The sequence below is a fragment of the Pan paniscus genome, chromosome 15 (assembly GCF_029289425.2).
Source record: "Pan paniscus chromosome 15, NHGRI_mPanPan1-v2.0_pri, whole genome shotgun sequence".
Taxonomy (NCBI): Eukaryota; Metazoa; Chordata; class Mammalia; order Primates; family Hominidae; genus Pan; species Pan paniscus.
In genome coordinates, this window is record NC_073264.2 from 52,229,116 (window position 1) to 52,250,713 (window position 21,598).

At 41.8% G+C, this 21,598-nt stretch overlaps 1 protein-coding gene across 10 annotated transcripts in view; it reads right to left on the reverse strand.

The window, feature by feature from the left end:
* TRIM9 (tripartite motif containing 9) overlaps positions 1–21,598 on the reverse strand; it is a 266,633-nt gene that overhangs the window by 117,174 nt on the left and 127,861 nt on the right. For 8 of the 10 annotated variants that reach the window (XM_055097574.3, XM_034937545.3, XM_034937543.4 and 5 more), the window contains 2 exons: positions 14,661–14,736; positions 3,718–5,832 (listed from right to left, as the gene is read on the reverse strand). In XM_055097574.3, the coding sequence (XP_054953549.1) occupies positions 3,718–4,539 (822 nt within the window). In that variant the 5' untranslated portion in view covers positions 4,540–5,832; positions 14,661–14,736. The remainder of the gene's footprint in view (positions 1–3,717; positions 5,833–14,660; positions 14,737–21,598) is intronic. The other 2 variants (XM_055097573.1, XM_055097576.2) reach the window with 1 other exon arrangement.

Here is a 21,598-nt window from a genome sequence, read left to right on the forward strand (position 1 = left end):
TGAAGGCATATTAACTGACAGTTTATTTTAAAATATTGTTTAAATTGCAAATTTTCATTTATAAAAACAAAGGTAAGAGAAAAATAACATTTGAGACAAGATTAAGAATGAATAGTGTTTAGAATAGAAAGGAAAAGAAAATCTTTGCTCAGTAGCATGAACACAAAATAATTGTTACAAATATATTACTGATTCAGTGACTTCATTTTTTTATTTTGAGACAGTCTTGCATCGTCACCCAGGCTACAGTGCAGTGGTGAGATCTTGGCTCACTGCAACCTCTGCCTCCCAGGTTCAAGCAATTCTCCTGCCTCAGCCACCCAAGTAGCTGGAACTACAGGCATGCACCACCATGCCCAGCTAATTTTTGATTTTTCAGTAGAAATGGAGTCTCAACATGCTGGTCAGGCTGGTCTTAAACTCCTGGCCTCAAGAGATCTGACCGCCTCGGCCTCCCAAAGTGCTGGGATTACAGGCATAATCCACTGCACCCAGCCCTGATTCAGTGACTATTGAAACCCCAGGAATTCAAGGATAATATCGGGATTTAGGAATGTGAATTGCTTAAAATCACAAAGTAATAGCAGTGGTTTCTATTGCCCATTTTAAAGTATCTACAAAATCACTTTTTTGGTGTTATAATTCTTTTAACAAGTAAGTTGAATAAAGGAATATAGTTAAGTACTGGCACTAAATAAAAACTGCTGCCAAATATTTGACTTATAAGACCATTATTATTATTATTATTATTCATGTGTTATTATTTTTCATGGAGTTTTGAAGACCAAAAATATCTGAAAAACATTTTAATCTGGCCAGTTGAAAACTAGTGAATTTCAACCAGATGTTTTTAATACCACTTTAAAAATAAACTTCAGCCATTTTATTATATCTTGAGTGTGTAAGATGATGATTTATGCCTGTGGGAAATACTTATCTGCAGGACTTGCTTTATCAGTAGAAATGACTAATATGATAGAATATGAATGAAAACTTTTCAGGTCTAGTAATAACCTGTGTTGATAACTAACTGCCCAATTTTGGAAACCTAGTTAGTATAGTTCTTTGCTGTCCTATTTTTTCAGGGCATAGAAATTCTGGCCCATGAGCTTTTGTGGAGATAGAAGTACCATTAACTAAAACATAAACTATATGAGAAAACTGGCTGCTAACACATTAACTTCCTTATTAAGTAAATAAGGTGGGGGAGTAATGTTTGTTGTTCATCTAACAGATGACAAGTGAATGTTAAAATCTATCATCCTTCTGTCTTACTTTTTTTCTTGGCAGTTTAGTAATCCTCATATTGACTGAAAAAAAATTATGCGTACTTACTGTTTTGGAAAAAATGTGCAAAAGATCAGAGAATAAATGGTCTTCTAGCCTACTTATGTCATGTTTCAAGGGTTTTAACATTCTTTTTTGGCAGGTAGATATCTAAATCTCAACCCAGGCAGCACCAGTGTCTGTCTACTCATAATTTCTATTGCCAATAAAACAAATGATTTAACATTTCAAATTGACATGGGGCTTGACAGAGATTTAAAGGTTTCTTTTGGTCTTAATAGATCAAGGATAGGCTTGTCATAAAAAAATAACAATGTTGTGGTTTACCCATCCTAATTACCTTGTGGCTCTAAATTCTTTTTCCTGACAGAGTGATTAATTTTTTAGTTCCAAGGATACTTTGTAGGGCAATTCAACATGGACTATAATTAGCAGTTTAAAAGTGAAATCAAAATATGAATAAAAAACTAGCTGTGAACTCAAGTTTTGAAAACTTTCAAAATTAAATGTCATTTTCAAAAATTTAAATTCGACTGTTCTGAAAACAGTGGTGTGTGCCCAGTTAGGCTTCAATTTGTGCTAAATGAAATCCCCATCAGTACTAATATGATTTAATAGGTTATATGTGAGAATAGAATGACTGTAAACATGGATCACATTCAACTGGGTTAAGGAGTTGAGAAAACTTTCACTGATTGCTGAAAATTAATGACATTTTTTTCTTGCTGTAAACAAAATATCAATGTTCCAGCCTTAACTCCACGGTTGGCCACTTGCAAAAGCTACCCTTTCTAGTCTCCAAGGAATTCTGGGAGACTCTGAGCAAGGCCACAGCTGAGGCCTGGACACTATCTTCACTGCTCTATCTCATCCTTGGGTATGCAACTCAGTGATGTAAAGAAAAGCTCCTTCCAACCATCCTGAATCCCTGCCCTGCACTCCACAGCCCCAACTAAATGGATCATTTAAAAAATGAAAAGCAAATTCATGCACATCTCCTCAAGAGTTGCTCCCTTCCTTCTAAGCAGTGTGGGCATATTATAAGGATCTTCTTCCTCATGAGGCTTATTTCGTTTATGTCTGTGTGTGTACAGGGAGCAATAGATAAATACAAAAAATAACATAATTAAAATATACAGCATGCCACACAGGGATAAATACTACTGAGGAAAATAAAGCTGAGAGGGAACTAGCGGGTGTCTGGGTGGGTGGCGCTGCAAAGATGATACCTGAGCAAAGAGCTGAAGGATGCAGGTAAGTGACCCATTCGGATCTCAGGTAACTGGGGAAGAGAGCTTCAGGCTGAATGAACACCAAATGCAAAGGCCCTGGAGTGGGGAGGTGCCTGGCGTCGTTTGAGGAACAGTAAGAAGCAGTGTGGCTGGAGCAGAGGGAGTAAGTGGGAGGCAGTGAGGTCGAAGGGGCCAAAATGGAAGAGGTCATGTGGGACAGGCTGAGAAGCGTGGGAAAAATTGGAGGGTTTTGAGCAGAGGAGTGGCACGACAGAATATGTTGCTAAAGCCTCTTCGTGTCTAGCCATGGTGGAAATATCATCAAAAGAGACTGGAAAGATAAATCTGGTAACAGGTGTCCCAAAGTTTGCACATATAACTACTGAAAGAGGAAAGGGCTTGAATTCTGGAGAAGTGGGTGTGTGTATAGTTGGGAGGAGAAGGTTTCCCTAGGAGATGCACCTGTCTGGCTTCCAGGCCGCGACTGCGCAAACTCCGGTCCTGACACTCTAGTCTCAGGTCCCAACTCCGGAAGGGTTCAGGCCCAAGCCTGCACGTCGCGTTGCCATGGCGACCGCTGGCTGCCCTCTCCGCTCTGTCTTTTGAGCACGTGGCACCAGGACCCCGCGTTCTCTCCAGCTCGAGAGCCAGGTCTGGCCCAGAGCCGGGCTCATCAGTATTCCGCCTGCGGCGTCTCCCCGACCCTCCGCCGTGCCTCACCAGGTCCGCCTATCCAGCAGCGACTGACTCCCGCCGTCCGCGCGACCCCACCGCCCCCATCCCAGTCCCTCCCCGGGGGTTCGCAGCCCGCCCTGCCCTCGAGCGTGCCTAGCGGCCCTGGGCACTGGCGCGGCTCTACCCAGCTACGCAGTGCTTTCCCACACACTGGCCGCGGCCACTGGCTGCAGACCCGCCGCGGAGAGGGGGCGCCCTGAGTCCCGCTCGCAGGCAGCGCGCCCCGAGAGACCCGCTCTAAGGCATCCCCGCAACAACTCTGTGGGGGCATTCAACTCCCCCGTGCGCCGGTTAAGATTCCCCCATGCCTCCTGCAATGCACCAGACCAGGGAGGTAAACATCGAAGGCACCTGCATTGCGCCCCCACTGGGATGCGCTGTGCGCAAGAGACGGGGACCGTCTGCTGCAAAACCGGATGATCGGAGACGCAGGGAGTTAGGAGTGGGTTTTCTTAGGACTCACCTTATGTAGTTTCCACATGGCCCCCAGAGCCTTGACTTCGTGGCTGGAGTGTTTGCCCTCCTCCAAGCACTGGTAGCACACGGGCATCTTGCATTGCACGCAGTACATGCTGTGGTTCTCCAGCTCGTGGTCTGTGCAGGTGGAGACCTTGCGTGGACTCAGCCTCCGGCTCACACGACCCTGGGCCGGGGGCACCAGTCGGTGCTTGGCTAGGGGCCCCCGGGGCGGGTGGCAGCGCAGGCGGCACGGATCGCAGTAGAAGACATCGCACTGTTCGCACATGACGGTGGCTTCCTTGGGCGCCTTCTCGCAGAGCTGGCACTTGAGGGCCGCGGCTTTGCTCTGCTGGTAGCGGTCAATTACCCCTTCCAGTACGCGATTCTTGGGGAAACCGCGGAGCCCCCGGTCATCCAGGATGAGGCTGCGGTGACACTGGGGGCAGGTGATACAGGAGTTGCGGGGCACCGGGGCCAGGGCCGGTGACAAGTGGGTGGCCGGTGGCGGCATAGCCGGGGGAAACACGCGGACGCCGTTGGGGGACTTCTGGCACGGGGTAGTGGGGGCGCTGGCGAACCCCCCGTAGGAGCCATAGCCGCTGTCCGCCTCGCTGTATAGGCTCATCTTGTCCAGGTCCAGATAGTCATAGTCGGAGACCCCGGAGCCCGCGGCCCGATGGCTCTGGGGGGATTCAGACTCTGGGGTCTGCACCAGGATGTTGCGGGCGCACGCCTGACACAAATTGTGAGAGCAGGGCAGGATGATGGGCTCCCGATAGAAGGAGCCGCACACCGGGCATTTCAACTCCTCTTCCATCTCCTCCATGGGGACCGGTCTGGGAGGAGACAGCGACGGCTGCAGCGGGTGCCTGAGCTGGCGAGGTGGCCGACGGGCCCGTCTTGCCAGCACCCTGGCCAGCGGCGGCGGCTGTGGTGGTGGTGCCTTCCCGCGCAGCACTGGCACGGACACCCGGAGAGGCGCTAGCTCTGTGAGCCGCAGCCGCGTAGCCACCGCGCCGCGCGCCAGCCCGGACCGCCCCTACCTGCCCTCCTAGTCCCGCCCCGGCCCATGAGCAGCGGCCCATTGGGCGGGGGGCAAGAGATCGAAGCTCTCATTGGCCACCAGACCCATCCGTCTCCTCGTCTCCGCAGGCCACAGGGGGTTCGGTAGAGTCTGAGGATAGGGCAGTCTTCGCTCGCGGCTGCATGATCTCTGAAGGGGGCCGGCGTGCGGAGGCTAGGGGACCGGGAAGGAGGAGTTAGGCGGGATGATTCATCCTCGTCCCGCTTACTTCCGACCTCCGGTGCAGTCTCCCAGGAGCTGGGGGCGTGAGAAACCCCTCCCCGCAGCGAGTGGGCTGGCGGAGGGGGCTGGGGCTTCTCGCCAGCGTTTGCGTTTGGCTCCCAGCTCTGAGCTCCGCGCCCACCTACCGCGGGCGAGTGCTGCGCAGCACGGAGGACGCCCCTTCTCTTCCGCTGCTGGCAGCCTTCGCAGGCGTCTCACCCGGGCCTAGGCTTCTGCACGGCAGTGGGGCTTTTCTCCTTCTCCGTGAATCCGCTGACGCCGGGCCCTGGAGCTCCCCCATCCCGGGAGTCTGACGGCGCTGGCGCAAGCCCTGGCGACACTCTTGGCTTCTTTCATCCTGCGTCCCTCGTTTCCTAAAGAGCATGTATAAAGTCGATTTCCTAGTGTCGACATGAGATTCAACTGGGTAACCGATGGAAATGGTCAGCATTAGTCAGAATCTATGACCCCTTCGTTTCATGCTTTAAATTATAGCTCGGCCCAGAGGCCTCAGTGCCGTGGTGTGAACGTGCTTCCTTCCACGGATCCTTCTTCCTCCTCGCGGCCTCCCAAAGCACCTGGCTGAGCTTTTTCGAGGCCCGCTGGGCCTTTGGTTCGGTTGAGGCAAGAACAGTTTGTCTATTTCTGAGTGCCCGTAGTTTAGTAAAGCTCTGTAAATGAATCACTGTGTGACTGCGGAGTCTCAGTGTTTGACTCCAAACAGCATTATTCAACCCCACGTGCCCTGGGCATCTGCCATAGCTTACAGCATCGTGTGCCTTTCTGTTTCTTCCAACGAGGGGCATGGTGAGGCGGTGATTCTAGTGTTAGTCCCTGTACAAGGAGGGAGGGAGGGAGGGAAGAAGGGAAAGAGGGAGAGGGAGGAAGGAAGAGGGGGGGAAAAAGGAAAGGCGGAAGGAAGGGAAGAAAGGGAGGGAGGAAGAAGAAAAGGAAAGGAAAATCTTTGAGTCAAGTGACATTCTGAGGTAGTAACATTTGAAATAGTACATAGCCGGCTTTTGCTGAGTGATTCATGAAGTAAAGGACAAAAACTCTTTGCAAGTTCTAGAAATATTCCAATTTTCCACCTTCCAGACAGGAGATAACTTGATTATATGCAGCTATGTTGATAATTTAAAAGTACTTTATTGTCCAGAAAAAAAATGGACATTTTATAACACTGCCCTTGTAGAAATTGTCCAATAAACTAGGTTATCTTTTCAACATCTTTAGTTGCAATGAGAACAGTAGTTGATCATTGTGTGGGGGAATAAAGTCCCCATTGTTATTTAAAGCCATGTTAATCATAAATGTGACGTGATTTATTTTTAAGCTGGCTTTCAACTAGTTGAGACCAGAGCATCCAAAGGTATATGCACTCTGTTTACAGACATAGATAAAATTTCTTCAGGTATGGTTGGGACATTAGCTGCACTTGCAGGATACACTTAATTTATAGGTCCCAAGAGAAATTACTAATAATTATATTCAATATAGTATTAATTGAATTGCAATGAAAGTTAATTATTGAGAAAATATTAGAAAGGAGTGTCCTTTTATGGCTTTTGTATGCATTTGACTACAAGTCACAATATCTTGGACCAGCAAGGTGAGCAGCTGTTACACTTTGTATGAGTTTGAACTCTGCTTATGATAGTATATCATCTAAGAGATCTTATTAGCAGAAAGTTTATGCTTAGTTCAAAGTAAAGAAGAATTTTAGAGGATGTCTCATGGTGTAATGCAGTGTTGGGTTCACAAAAAGAACAACACAGGTTTATAATATAGTCAATATAGAAAGATTTGGTCTATTATGAAGTCGCTTGAGATGATTTCATTGTTAGATCTGTTTGTTTAGGAATAGCTAAATCAGTCAATCCTAGGAGAGCTCTTAAAATGACTCATTTGTTGAGAGTTCACCCTGTTCCAAACAGGGGACTTATTTATTTGTATACATTACTTGGTTAAATCCCTGTAATTACAAGAAGAGGTAGGCACAATTATTCCCATTTTACAGATAAATAAACTGAAGATAAGCAAAGACACTTAAGTACTCAAGGTCAAATATGGTGAGGCTGGGATTGGAACCCAGACACATGTAAGTTTGTTCCTTTTTTCATTCATTCATTCATTCATTCATTCAACAAGTGCTGAGTTCTACTCTCTTCAAGCTCTGAATGTGATAAGTACCCAAAATGTTCTTTGTTAACTTCTATGATATTCTGCTCACCTTCCCTGAAAGTTTACTTTTTTTTTCCTTTTTGTTTTTTTGAGACTGGAGTCTTGCTGTGTTCCCCAGGCTGGAGTGCAGTGGCACAATCTTGGCCCACTGCAACCTCCACCTCCCAGGTTTAAGCATTTCTCGTGCCTCAGCCTCCTGAGTAGCTGGGACTACAGGTGTGCACCATCATGCCTGGCTAATTTTTACATTTTTTTTTTAAGTAGAGACAGGGTTTCACTATGTTGGCCAGACTGGTCTCAAACTCCTGACCTCAAGTGATCCACCTGCCTCAGCCTCCCGAAGTGCTGGGATTACACGCATGAGCCACCGCTCCCAGCCAAAAGTTTACTATTTTTCTTGAATCCGTTTCTTTAAAATATTCTTGAAGGCCTTTGAAGATTTTCCCCTCATGTTGCACTGTTTGGCCATAATGTGCTTTATAGCCCCCCGATGACTTATGTTTAAAAGGGAATAAAAATTGAAATGTAATTGATAATATTATAGAAATATTATACTATTGAGGGAATATCTTCTGTCTTCCAGCTGGTGATCAGTCCATGCCCTGAAGCACAAGGATTGATAGCCCTGTAATTTCATCATTCCTGGGATGATTGCAGATGTTCTCTTTTGTGTAAAGTGCCTAATTATCCTCTGAAACTTACTATTCACCCAAATTATGTTCTTTAGCAATGACAGCAATTACATTTAAAATGCAATAACAGCTTTTGCATTTTTAAAAAAAGATAAATGTTTTTCTTTTTTTGATAAATGTTTTTCAATGAAAAATTGAATTGCTTTCCTATTTGCTTTTGACTACAATGCTTGATTATTAACAAAAAAGTCTCTGTGAGTCTAAAGAATGAACACAGAGAAGAAAGGTTTTTCTTTCCACATTCTCTCCTAGAGCAGTCTATCCTTAGTTGTTGCGGGGCGGGGGGAATCAGTGAAAGGAGCTGATCTTAGGCTCTAACATTTTAAGATTATCTGACATGTATATAAAAATATTTTATTAAGGTATTTGAATAAGGGTCTTGCTGCATGTGGTTTGTAAAAGTACATCACTTGAAAAGTGATAAATGTGATGTTTCTATTCTCAATAGAAATTCTGAAGAAACTTCTTTTGTGGAATAATTTACCCCATTTAGTCCACTAATATTCAATTTTATACTTATAATTTTGTACTGTTCTTTAATAACATTTATTGTTGATATTCTTTGGTAATTTAAATTATTTGATTATTATAGTGAATTATGAGCTTTTTCCCATTTATTACTACTGGAAGATGGCCATATTCAAATTCTGTAGTATTTCTTATTGTAAGTAATATATTACTGATGCTTTGGGAAGGGTAGACTGGAGAATCGGAGAAAATGAAGATTTAATGAATCCTATATGGAGGTAAGAGAGCTGGAGGATAAATCCAGAAGACCTAACTTGTGAATAATAGGAATCTCAGAATGAGGAAATAACACAGGTGGAGGGAAAACCATAGTTGGAAAACATTTCTCTGAACCAAAAAATATATAAAATTACAGATTGAAAGGATTTTAGAATTATAGATGACATTAATGAAAAAAGACCCAGTTATATACAGACACAATTCTTAACTCAGAAGAAGAAAAAAAGATCATTTTACAAGCTCCCAGAAAGAAAGAACAACTTAATTGTAAAGAAAAAAGAATCAGATTGGCATTGGACTTCTTTCTACAACCTTGCAGGTGAAAATAATGTGAAACAAATTCCACAGCCTACTAAAACTGAAAGAAGTCACCCTGTCATAGTCCGTTTTTGCTGCTATAACAGAATACCACAGACTGGATAATTTATAAGAAACAGAAATATATTGGCTCGTGGTTCTGGAGGCTGGGAAGGCCCAAATCAAGACACTGGCATCTGGTGAGGGCCTTCTTGTTGCATCATCCCATGGTGGAAGGGCAGAGAGAGGGCAAGATAGAGGGCAAGAGGGAGCTGAACTTCTCCTTTTATAAGAAACCCACTCCCGTGATAAGAAACCTATTCCCATGGTAATGGCATTAATCCATCCATGAGGGTGGTGCCCCTGTGACCTAAACACTTCTTAAAGTGTCCCAACTCCTGACACCTTCTCACTGGGGATCAAGTTTCTAACACATGAACTTTCGGGGACACAGTCAAACCATAGCACAGCTTAAATATTTTATAGCCTGCCAAAAGATCATTTGCTTGTCTGGTCAAAGAAGAATATTTGCAAGAATTTAAAGAATAGAGCATTCACACATTCCATCTGAGAAAAATACTTAAGAAGACTTTTAAATAACAAATAAATCTTAACAGAGTCCCCAGAATGGGTTAGGAGCAAGTGGGGACCTGAAAGCATCCTAAGGACTTGACACTGGGGAGAAAGAAGAAGTGAGAAAGGAAAGGTGGGAAATAAAATGTTTCTGTTGGAGGGATTACTTGGTATCCTTTTTTCTTACATAATATTAAAACATTACATGTATTATTAGGCCTGGGAAAGGAATATAACTATTTATTCTGTGGAAAGTAAAATAGAACTTGCAAATTAACATACATTGGGAAAGTATTCTGTGAAACTCTATGACGACAATTTTTAAAACATAAAGGAAAGGGATACTTTCTGCCAAAAATATATTAATTGAATCAATCCCTCAAAGTAGAAAGATTGAGTAGACCAACCTCCATAAAAGGGATTTGAAAGATAATTTCAGATTTGTCATTAATAAGGAGAGGATGGTTGCACTGATGAGTTCTAGTTAAATTTTTTAAAACAAGCAACTTTAATGGTATTGAAATAATCAAAACTAAAGAAAAATATGGACCATTTCCCAGTCTATGAAGCCATCATAACTTTAATAACAAAACATGATTATATAGTTAATAGAGAACACAATAAATAAAAAACTGTGGCCCAAAAACTAAGTGTTAGATGTAAAAGTGCTAAATAGGATGTCAGCAAATAGATTTCAGATTTGTATAACAAGATTAACAAACTATGACCAAGTAGGGTTTTTCCTACGACTGCAAATATAGTTGAGTATCAGGAAAACTATCAACAGAATTTATTACATGACAAATTAAAGGGGAAGAATTCCCTCTTTTGGCCACATGGGAGTAATCTTCCTTCCATCAATGACTAAAAAGCAGGAATAACTATAAGAAACAACCATTGTCAGACACTGGCAGGAAGTGTAGGGCTTTAATTCCTGGGAGAAGCCAACAAAGAGATGAGCCCTACCATCAGCCAGGATTTCTACCAGATGACAATTTCCAGGCTTTGGAACACAGAAGAGGAACCCAAACGAAGCTCACCAGTCTCCCCTAGTTGAAGAGACAGAGAATTTTGGGAAGGCCAAGAGAGCTAGAATTTGCAGAGAGTGAAGAGATAAACAGAGTTTCAGGTATCTGTGTGGGGATTTGCTTGGACTTTTGACTAAACACAATATGTGCATGTATAGGGTGAACCTCCACCAGACTGGACAGTAACAACTTCTGAGGAAAGAGTATTTATTGGAATTGTAATACCAACAATTCTAAGAGCACACACAGAACCAGGAATCATTCATATTCCCTTCAGCCAGAATGAAGAGAACGCACTGAATGTACAAAAATCAACTGTATCTCTATGTACTAACCATGCGCAATGAGCAGTTGATATTAAAACTACCATTTACATTAAGAAAATTAACTCCACAAAATATGTGCAAGATCGAGGCACTGAAAACTATAAAACATTCCAGAGATAAATTAAAGATGACCTCAATAAGTGAAAAGATATACTATATTCAAAAAATGGAAAGATATACATCTGAGCCCCTGTTGGGTCCCCATCCCAGCAGTGTGAATCTTCTCCCAAGGGGACCCTGAGGTAGGGGCATGAAGCATTCCTAGACTGGGGAGTCCCACACGTGCCCAGGAGACAGCTGTAGCAAACAAGCTGCCCTCCCCATTCCTGACAGCTTGGGCCTCAAGGATGGCCAGGGGCCACCTGCCAGTCCAAGGCAGCTCCATGTTGGAAGCAAAATAGATGGAGGTGAAAGTGGAATGTGAGAGGGGCTGCAGCTCACGCCTTCCTCTTCAAGTGGGATGGAGGCAGGGGGGTCAGCCCTCCTCCTTGTCTCTCACCCACACAGGCCCCCCACCTCTCCTTCAATAAGCAGAAAAATATGCTATATTCAATAAATTGAAATATATACTTAGACTGAATATGGCTAAAATGGTAATTTCCTCCAGATTGATCTATATAGATTCAATATGCTTCCAGTAAAAATTTCAGAAGGTTTGTTTTTTGGTAGAAATTGATAAATTGATTCTAAAATGTACATGAATATGCAAAGAAGCTAGAACAGCTAAAACTGTTTTGAAAAAAAGATAATACTTGAAAGAGTCATACTAACTGATTTTAAAACTTATTATGAAGCTGTAGTAATTAAGGTATTGTGTTAGTGACTTAAGGATTGACATATAGATCAATGAAAAAGAATAGGATCCAGAGATAGACTCACACATCTATAATCAATTAATTGTATGTAAAGATTCTAAAGCTGTATGGAAACAGCTATTAAAGTAAAAAATATACCCACTTTTCAACTCACCAATTCCATTGCTAGAAAACTACATTATAAAAAACATCAATATGTAAGAATACTTGTAGAAAGATGTTTATATTGTCCCCAAACTAGAAAAAAAATCAACTTCCAGTGATAGTGTCATCGTTGAATAGATTATATTGCATCCATGCCATGGACTATGATAAATCCATTAAAAATAATTAATTCATTAGCATTTGATTTAGAGGGATTTCCATCAAATATTGTTATTGGGAAAAATAAGATACATAGGAGGGTACATAAGATAATTTCACTTTTGTCAGGCTGACAGTGCCCCTCCTTAAAACACCTCTATGTACATATGTTTACATATGATTATATGAAGATGTAGAAACTTATTAAAGCATGCTCACCAGGTTGTAAACCATGGTTACCTGGAAAAATCAGGGGGTGAATTATAGGTGGAGATGGAAGGGGTAGAGTATAAGCCGTTAAAAAGGTACCAATTTTATTTTACTTCCCCAGCATATGGGATATTTTACTTATGTAAACTAAGTTTATGAGTGACTGTATGTTCCTCTCTCTCTCTCTCTCTCTCTCTCTCTCTCACACACACACACACACACACACACACACGTCTATTTTAAAGAAAAATACCTAGAGTATGCTGCTGCTGTTGTGTGCTTAGTTCTGTATATCCATTAGGTCTATTTGGTCTATAATGTTAAATCCACTATTTTCTAACTGATATTCTTTCTGGTGTTCTATTCATCACTGATAGTGGAGTTATTGGAGTCCCCTACTACTATTGTATTGCTATTTGTCCCTCCGGAACTCCCAGTGTTTGCATTGTGTATTTTGGTGCTCTAATGCTGTGAGAACTGACCTTTTTATCCTTATAAAAATATTTTTGTTTATTGTGAGTTTGTGAATAATATTTGTGAATAAATATTTCTTTGTATATTGTGAATTTTTGACTTAAAGTCTATTTTGTGTCATATAAGGATAGCCAGCCTGCTTTTTTTGGTTTATGACTTTCATTGAATAGACTTTTCCTTCCATTCACTATTAGCCTATGTGTGTCCTTAAGTCTAAAATGGGTCTCGTGTAGGCAACGTATAGTTGAGTTTTGATTTATATTCATTTAGCCACTCTATGTCTTTTGATTGAGGAATTTAATACATTTACATTTCAAGTAGTTATTGATAGGGGAGAACATACTATTGCCATTTTGTTAATACTTTTTTGAGTTGTAATTATTTTCTCCTTTCTTGCTGTTTTCTTTTTTGTTTCATTGATTGTTTTGTAGTGATATATTTTAATTTCTTTCCCTTTTTCTTTTGTGTATCTTCTATATGTATTTTCTTTGTGGTTACTATAGGCTTACATAAAACATCTTATATTCTTTTTTTCTTTTTACTCTTCTAATTCAGTAATTTCAAATAACCTGTCTTTACACTGATAATTTCTTCTGCTTGAACAAGCCTGCTGTTGGACTAGTGTAGTGGTTTTTTTCAACTTAGTTATTGGACTCTTCTGCTGCAAAATTTTAGTTTCATTCATTCTCTCTCTCTCTGAAAGTTTATACCTCTTTGTTGATATTTTCATTGTGTTTATACATTGTTTAACTGATTTCATTCAATTGTGTTCTGTTTAAGCTACCTTATTTAATACAGCTATTTTGAATTCTTTGTCACATAATTTATAGCTCTCTACTTCCCTATGGTCAGTTTCTGGCGATTAATTTAGTTCCTTTATTTGGGCCATATTTCTCTGTTTCTTCATATGCTTGTGATTTTTTTAAATTTTTTTTATTTTTTCAGACACAGTCTTGCTCTATCACCCAGGCTGGAGTGCTGTGGCATGATCTCCGCTCACTGCACCCTCCGCCTCCCAGGTTCAAGCAATTCTCCTGCCTCAGCCTCCTGAGTAGCTGGGATTAAAGGCACCTGCCACCACACCTGGCTAATTTTTGTATTTTTTAGTAGAGATCGGGTTTCATCATATGGGCCAGGCTGGTCTCAAACTTCTGACCTCAAGTGCTCTGCCCACCTCAGCCTCCCAAAGTGCTGGGATTACAGGCGTGAGCCACTATGCCTGGCTGCTTGTGATTTTTTTTTTTGAGACTTGGGAATTTAAAAAGCCAGCTACTTCTCTTTACCTTTTTTGAGTACCTTCAAGAGAAGCGGAGATCATCACCAATCAGCCTGCATCAGAATTCTGAGGGCCTCTCAATCTTTTTCTGGAGATGTGTCTTCTCTAGCCTTGTGCATGTAATTTCCCAGTTAGAGAGGTTTGTGAATTTCTTTTTCAGGAGCTTGTAGTCTCTTGCTATCTCTGGTGCCTGTCTGTTGTACTGAAGGTTATTGGTGCTGCAACAAGTTGCTAAGCTCTCCTTTGCTCTCTGTAGCTCCCAGGCATCCAAAGTATGCTATTTCTTTCACCACTCTGAGCCAGGTGAGACAGAAACCAGTCCCTCAGGCAGCCCCCACACCCTCTGCAAGCTGGAAAATTAGATGCATGTTGCACCCTTCTCTTTCAAACCAAGAACTGAGCATCATCTCCTGATAGCACTGAGCTGTGCTGGCTTCTGACTGTGGTGCTGCAGATTCTCTCATGCTGCAGCAAAGGAAGCCACTTTTATTCTCTGAGTTCTATTTTATTCTCTGAGCTTCTAGGTATCCAGAGTATGCAGGTTTCATCAGGACTAAGTTAGGCAAGAAGGAAACCAGTCTCTTGACCAGCTTCTGAAAAGCTGGAACATTGCATGCATGTTCCACTCCCATCTTCTCTTTCTCTCCTGAGGAGAAACCACAAATTGGACACTCTCCCAGCTGTGCTGGGCTATGTCAAATTGGGTGAGGGGTCATTGAAGGTAGAAGGCAACGGCTTACCTTCATTTCAATGCAGCTGTTCTCAGCTTTGTGCTCACCTGGGGTACTCTGACTTCTTAACCAGTTCCTGGAGTTCCTGTAAAGACATTTTGGACTGGACATTCTTGTTAAGTCTCTTAACAAGGGAGTTACAACTGGAGCCTCCTACTCCACCATCTTGCTGATATCACCCCCTTTTTTTTTTTCCAAGACAGAGTCTCGCTCTGTCACCCAGGCTGGAGTGCAGTGGTGCGATCTGGGCTCACTGCAACCTCCGCCTCCCGGATTCAAGCTATTCTTCTGCCTCAGCCTCCTGAGCAGCTGGGACTACAGGTGCCCGCCACCACGCCTGGCTAATTTTTGTATTTTTAGTCGAGACGGGGTTTCACCATATTGGCCAGGCTGGTCTCGAACACCTGACCTTGTGATCCGCCTGCCTCGGCCTCCCAAAGTGCTGGGATTATAGGCGTGAGCCACTGCACCCAGCCCACCCTTCCATTTTTAAATACAATTCAGTTTATTGTATTTCTAACATGTATAATATAATTTTCCATTTTAAACTTTAAAAAGATTTCTGGACATCACAGGATATATAACGAGTGCCTGTGTTCATTCAGGACTGTATAATATATAGAAAATATTCCTATTCATTATCTAACCTGTTACAATGTGGGAGGTAATCAACGCAGGCATCTTAGTCTTACAGGTGCAAAACTCTCATGACTTCTGTAAGGTTACATAGTAACAAGCAGAGCCAGGTCCAAGCCAGGACTTTTGACATGTAGTCGGGTTCTCTTTCCACTGCACTGAGCTAGCAGAAAGGCAAGAATATATATATATATTTTTTTGAAACGGAGTCTCACTCTGTCGCCAGGCTGGAGTGCAGTGGCACGATGTCGGCTTACTGCAACCTCCGCCTCCCAGGTTCAGGCGATTCTCGTGCCTCAGCCTCCCAAGTAGGTGGGACTACAGGCGCCTGCCATCACGCCCGCCTAATTTTTTGTATTTTTAGTAGAGACAAGGTTTCACCGTGTTAGCCAGGATGGTCTCAATCTCCTGACCTCGTGATCTGCCCACCTCGGCCTCCCAAAGTGCTGGGATTACAGACGTGAGCCACCATGCCCGGCCTAAAATTATTATTTTTTAATGGTAAAAAAAAGTTAATGAGAGAAAGAATAAGGTAAGAGAATTTATAAATATCTCAGACTTGAATATAAAGATTTATTTATTTATTTATTTATTATTATTTTTTTGATCTGGAGGTCTTGCTCTGTCACCCAGGCTGGAGTGCAGTGGCACAATACCAGCTCACTGCAGCCTCAACCTCCTAGGCTCAAGGGATCCCACTTCAGCCTCCCACATAGCTAAGACTACAGGCATTTGACACCAGGCCTAGCTAATTCTTTGTATTTTTTGTAGAGACAAGGTATCCTTATGTTGCCCAGGCTGGTCTCAAATTCCTAGGCTCAAGTCATCTTCTTGCCTTGGCCTTCCAAAATCCTAGGATTACAGGCATGAGCCTAAAGATCTTCAATGGACTGATTCTTTCAACTTGACCATTCCTTAAACAGGGAAAGCACCAATTGTGCTTCTAAAACAAGATTTCTCATAATCATATGAGCTGTATAATCTTGTGCAAGTCCTGTACCTTTTGGGTCTAAAGTTTCCAAGTCTTAAGAGTACCTAAATGGTTCCTCAGGTCCCTTGAAGCTTTGTCAATCTCTGACTTTAGTACGCACATTGTATTTCTGGGAATAAGGAGGAAGAGGAGGAGGAGAAGAAGGAAAATGAAGGAATGAAGAGGGAGGAGGAGGAGAAGGAACAAGAGGAGAAAGAGAATCTGCTCTGTAGTCTCCAAGGAAAAAATGTTCAGATTATTTTTCCTCTGGCCTGATGAGAATGAGGATGGGCTCTGGGGTCCACGTAGTAATTGAAACATCTTGGGTACATTCTTGCACAGATGAATGGTCAGATTTACTTGCTAAGTGACATCTAAATAGGATAAAATAGAGCTCAAGCTCATTCAGGAGAGGAAAATTGCTAAAATATGGCTATAGTATTACTAGCCATTTTATTATTACTTTCTGTTCTTTGCTATAAATTTGTATTCAATTTGTCAAGCAGTGAATATCTATTTATGATTAAAAATAAAACCCAAGTTTAATGTAATAAAATATTAGCTTGATAATGCAAGCAGATAAAAAAATTAAAATACTTTTGGTATGGTACCTAATTTTTCACTAACACTTATATATTGGATCTTATTTGGTCCTCACTATCCTGGCAGTAAGTGACATTAAAGAAATGGAGGCTCTGACAAGTTACATAGTGTGTTCAGGGTCATGCAGACAACAGTGGAGTAGGCAAATCAAATTTGTAAGATAATTTTTGTTGTCATATTTTTTAGAAGTGGCATTCTACTATGTAACATTTTCTCAGCTTCAGTAATATTTATAGGGTAGTTATATAGTAAAATGAAATGCCAAATTGTATGAGATGGCTAATATTTACTGTTCCATGTTTCTCTTCCATGATGCCACTAATGAACATTATACTAGAATGCCTTTATGTAGATTTTTGGATAGTTTCATTTCATTGCTGGTTTTGGAACTCCTAGCTTTTTAAATTTTACTAACCTTATAATTTTACTTCTGATGAGAACCTGAATGAGAATGATCATTTTTCTTGCCCCAAATCCACAATTTAAATCTCTTTGAGTTGCTGACAATCATGTCTTAATTAATTCACTGCTGAATTATTTTATACCACCTCACAAATTTGGCTGTACATTTGGTTCTTCACTGTGACTCTCAATTCTCCTTGAATAACTCCTTGCACAGTATAGGTAATAAATAATTATTTATGGGTCAAACTAACATCCTCTTTTATATTCTTACAGATTCAAATTAACCGCAACATGAGGCTTTTATGCAAGTTTCTTTGTGGTTTTGAAAATAGCTGGTTCTCTAAAAGAGCAGTTCAAAACACCCAAGTAAAGCTAATATGGCCTTAATTTTTTAAAATAATACAATTCAACTTAAAAATACTTACTGCTCACTTTTTAATTATGAGATATATAATGAAGCCATCCCTGCCCTGTCAGAATTGCTTTATTAGAGAGTATAAGACAAGCCATTTATGATCAGAGTATAAGACCACGAGTGCCAGGAAAGGGGTCCAGAGTGTGGCAGGGGGTCAGAAGAGGGAAAGCAGCACATGTGGAGGAGGTTCAGAAGTCTTCATGGGTAGGATTCAAAAGAAGGAGCTGGGGAAGGGAAAAATGTCTAGTAGGGCATGCAGTAAGCAGAGAAACTACAGCTTGGGGCTTTTGACCATGTAATGTAATAAAGGGGCATCAGCCCTGAGTTATTATTTTGGTCATATATGGCATGAGATCATAGGGATGGTAGAAGCAGCTGGACTTCAGGGCAGAAACATGTCCGTGAATTTTAGCATCCTCTGACAGACTTGGAGTAACTCCTTGCTAACTAGTGAAAATCTGATATTCTCCAGGATCTAAAGAGGGAAAAGGGGCTGGATGCAGTGGCTCACACCTGTACTTTCAGCACTTTGGGAGGCCAAGGCAGGAGGATCACCTGAGGCCAGGAGTTCAAGATCAGCCTGGAAAACACAGGGAGACTCCATCTCTATAAAGAATAATAATAATAAAATTGTCCAAGTATAGGTGGCACATGCTTGTGGTCCTAGCTACTCAGGAGGCTGAGCCAAGACGATCACCTGAGCTCAGGAGGTTGGGGCTACAGTGAACTGTGATCGCACCACTGCACTCCAGCCTGGGTGACAGAGCAAGATCCTGTCTCAAACAAAAACCAACCACAAAAAAAAAAAAAAAAACAGGAAAACAGGAACAAAAATAAACAGGAAAAAATGATCTTTAACAGTATGCTTTTTCATTACTAAAACAATATACATTCATTGTTTAAAAAGACAAACAATTTAGAATCAAGAACTAAAGTATTTTCAGTTTTTTGGTACTATTCTCTTTTGGTGAAGAGGGCAGCTGAGGCGGGGCCAGATAGCATCTATTCAGGTTACTCAAATATTGCAGTCTTTGTTTGAGATCCTCCATTCCAGTTGCCACGTGTAGTGAAAAAAGCATCAATACTGATATCTGGTAGATCTGGATGTAAATCCACTGACTAGCCACATGAACATAGGTATAAATTTCATGAGGATTTTGTTTCGTTTGCTGCTATATTGCCAATAACTAGAACAGTGCCAGGAACTTAACAAGTACTTCATAAATATTTGTTGAGGGAATTAATGGTGCTTTATGAACCTTCATTTTATTATTAATAAGGTGGGAAACATCCCCAATTCGAAGATTTGTATTGAGGAATTAAACAAGAAAATTATTGGGGAAAGCATCCAACACAGTTCATTTCACATACCAAGTTTCTAAAGACATGACTTTCTTTCCATCCTCAGATAAAGATTACACTTAACTATATATTTCAACAATTAATTCCTTTTTTGTTTTTACAACTATTGTGTTAGTCTGTTTGCATTGCTATAAAGGAATATCTGAGACTGGGTTATTTATAAATAAAAGAGGTTTACTTTGGCTTATTCTTCTGCAGGCTGTACAGGAAGCGTGGCACCAGCATCTGCTCCTGGTGAGGGCCTCAGGAAGCTTCCAGTCATGGCAGAAGGCAAAGGGGGAGCAGACACATCACATGGTGACAGTGGGAGCAAAAGAGGCATGAGGAGGAGCAAGAGACAGGGGAGGAGGAGCCAGGCTCCTTTAACAACCAGCTCTCACATGAACTAATAGAGTGAGAACTCATTACCATGGGGAGGGCACCAAGCCATTCGTGAGGAATCCACTCCCATGACCCAAACGCCTTCCACCAGGCTCCACCTCCAGCACTGGGTATCACATTTCAACATGAGATTTGGAGGAGACAAATATCCAAACCATAACATTTAGTATCTGATTTAGTATCTGTAGAGCTAAGAACATGATGTTTTTAAAACATGGCTTGGGAAAACAAACCAGTATTGGCTTTGATGCTTTCTTTTTTTTTTTTTTTTTTTTGAGACAGAGTCTTGCTCTGTCACCCAGGCTGGAGTGCAGTGGTGTGATCTTGGCTCACTGCAACCTCTGCCTCCCTAGATCAAGCGATTCTCCTGCCTCAGCCTCCCAAGCAGCTGGGATTACAGGCTTGCACCACCACGCCTGGCTAATTTTTGTATTTTTAGTAGAGATGGGGTTTCACCATGTTGGTCAGGCTGGTCTCAAACTCCTGACCTCATGATCTGCCTGACTTGGCCCCCAAAGTGCTGGGATTACAGGTGTGAGCCACCGTGCCCGGCCAGCTTTGATGCTTTTTGCTAGCTCAGCTGAAGCCTGCCCTGTGTGAAATGGAGACAGGGCACGGAATGAATGGCGGGATGATGCAGTGATGCGCTCCTTGGTGTTTCTCTGGGAACACTAATGGGTTCACCTGTTTTCAATGACTTAACCAACAAATTCAGTTTACAAAGTGAAAACAGAATAGTTGAACAGGACTTGTCCATAGATATAGCTCAAGTTAGAAATCTAAGTCACATAAAGGCTAGCTTCCTTTATTCAATGTAGGTAAATTTCCTATACTGATAATTCCATAGAATTTTATAAAAATTCAGTCCAGGCCAGAATGGTTGCTCATGCCTATAATCCCAGTGCTTTGAGAGGCTGAGAAGGGAGGATCACTTGAGGCCAGGAATTTGAGACCAGCATGAGCAACACAGTGAGAGGTTTTCTCTAAAAAAAAAAAAGAAAAGAAAAGAAAAGAAAAATTAGCTGGGCATGGTGGCATACACCTGTAATTCCACCTACTTGGAAGGCTGAGACTGGACAATCGCTTGAGCCCAAGAGTTTGAGGTTGCAGTAAGCTATGATCATGTCACTACATGCCAGCCTAAGTGACAGACTGACACCCTGAATATTAAGAAAATTCAATCCAACAAAATGTGTGCCAAGAACTACGCTAGATGCTAGGGATACAAAGGTGAATAAGAAATTTCATTTCTTATTTCATTTCAGAAATTTCATTCTGTTTTTAGATTCAGAATAGGATTTGCAAGTGACAAAGAAGATAGTGCACTGCCTCATGCCGGTCACTTGGCTTTTGAGACTAGCTTAGCTATGACATGCAAAGTGGTTGCTCTTAGGCTCATAACTAAATAGGCCTCTAAGTAGTAGAGGTTGGCTCAAACTAAAAAAAAAAAATCTCCACCAGAAATACCATTTGACCCAGCAATCCCATTACTGGGTATATACCCAAAAAATTATAAATCATTCTACAATAAAGACACATGCACACATATGTTTTATGTTTACTGCAGCACTATTTACAATGACAAAGACTTGGAACCAACCCAAATGCCCATGAATGATAGACTGAATAAAGAAAGTGTGGCACATACACACCATGGAATACTATGCAGCCACAAAAAAGAATGAGGTCATGTCCTTTGCAGGGACATGGATGAAGCTGGAAGCCATCATTCTCAGCAAACTAACACAGGAACAGAAAACCAAACACATGTTCTCACTCATAAGTGGGAGTTGAACAATGAGAACACATGGACACAGAGAGGGGAACATCACACACCGAGTCTTGTCAGGGGATGGGGGGCAAGGAGAGGGAGAGCATTAGGACAAATACCTAATGCATGCGGGGCTTAAAATCTAGGTGATGGGTTGATAGGTGCAGAACACCATGGCACATATATACCTATGTAAGAAACCTGCACATTCTGCACATGTATCCCGGAACTTAAAGTAAAATTAAAGAACAAAAACAAAAACAAAACTGGCAATGACCAATAAAAGCATTTCCTCTTTGAATAAATCAATCAATAAATAAAATCGCCAACCACTGTCATATCTTAGATAGCCAGTATAACCTCTGACCCTAGAGAAAGAGAAAAGTCCTGCCTCATTGCAAGAC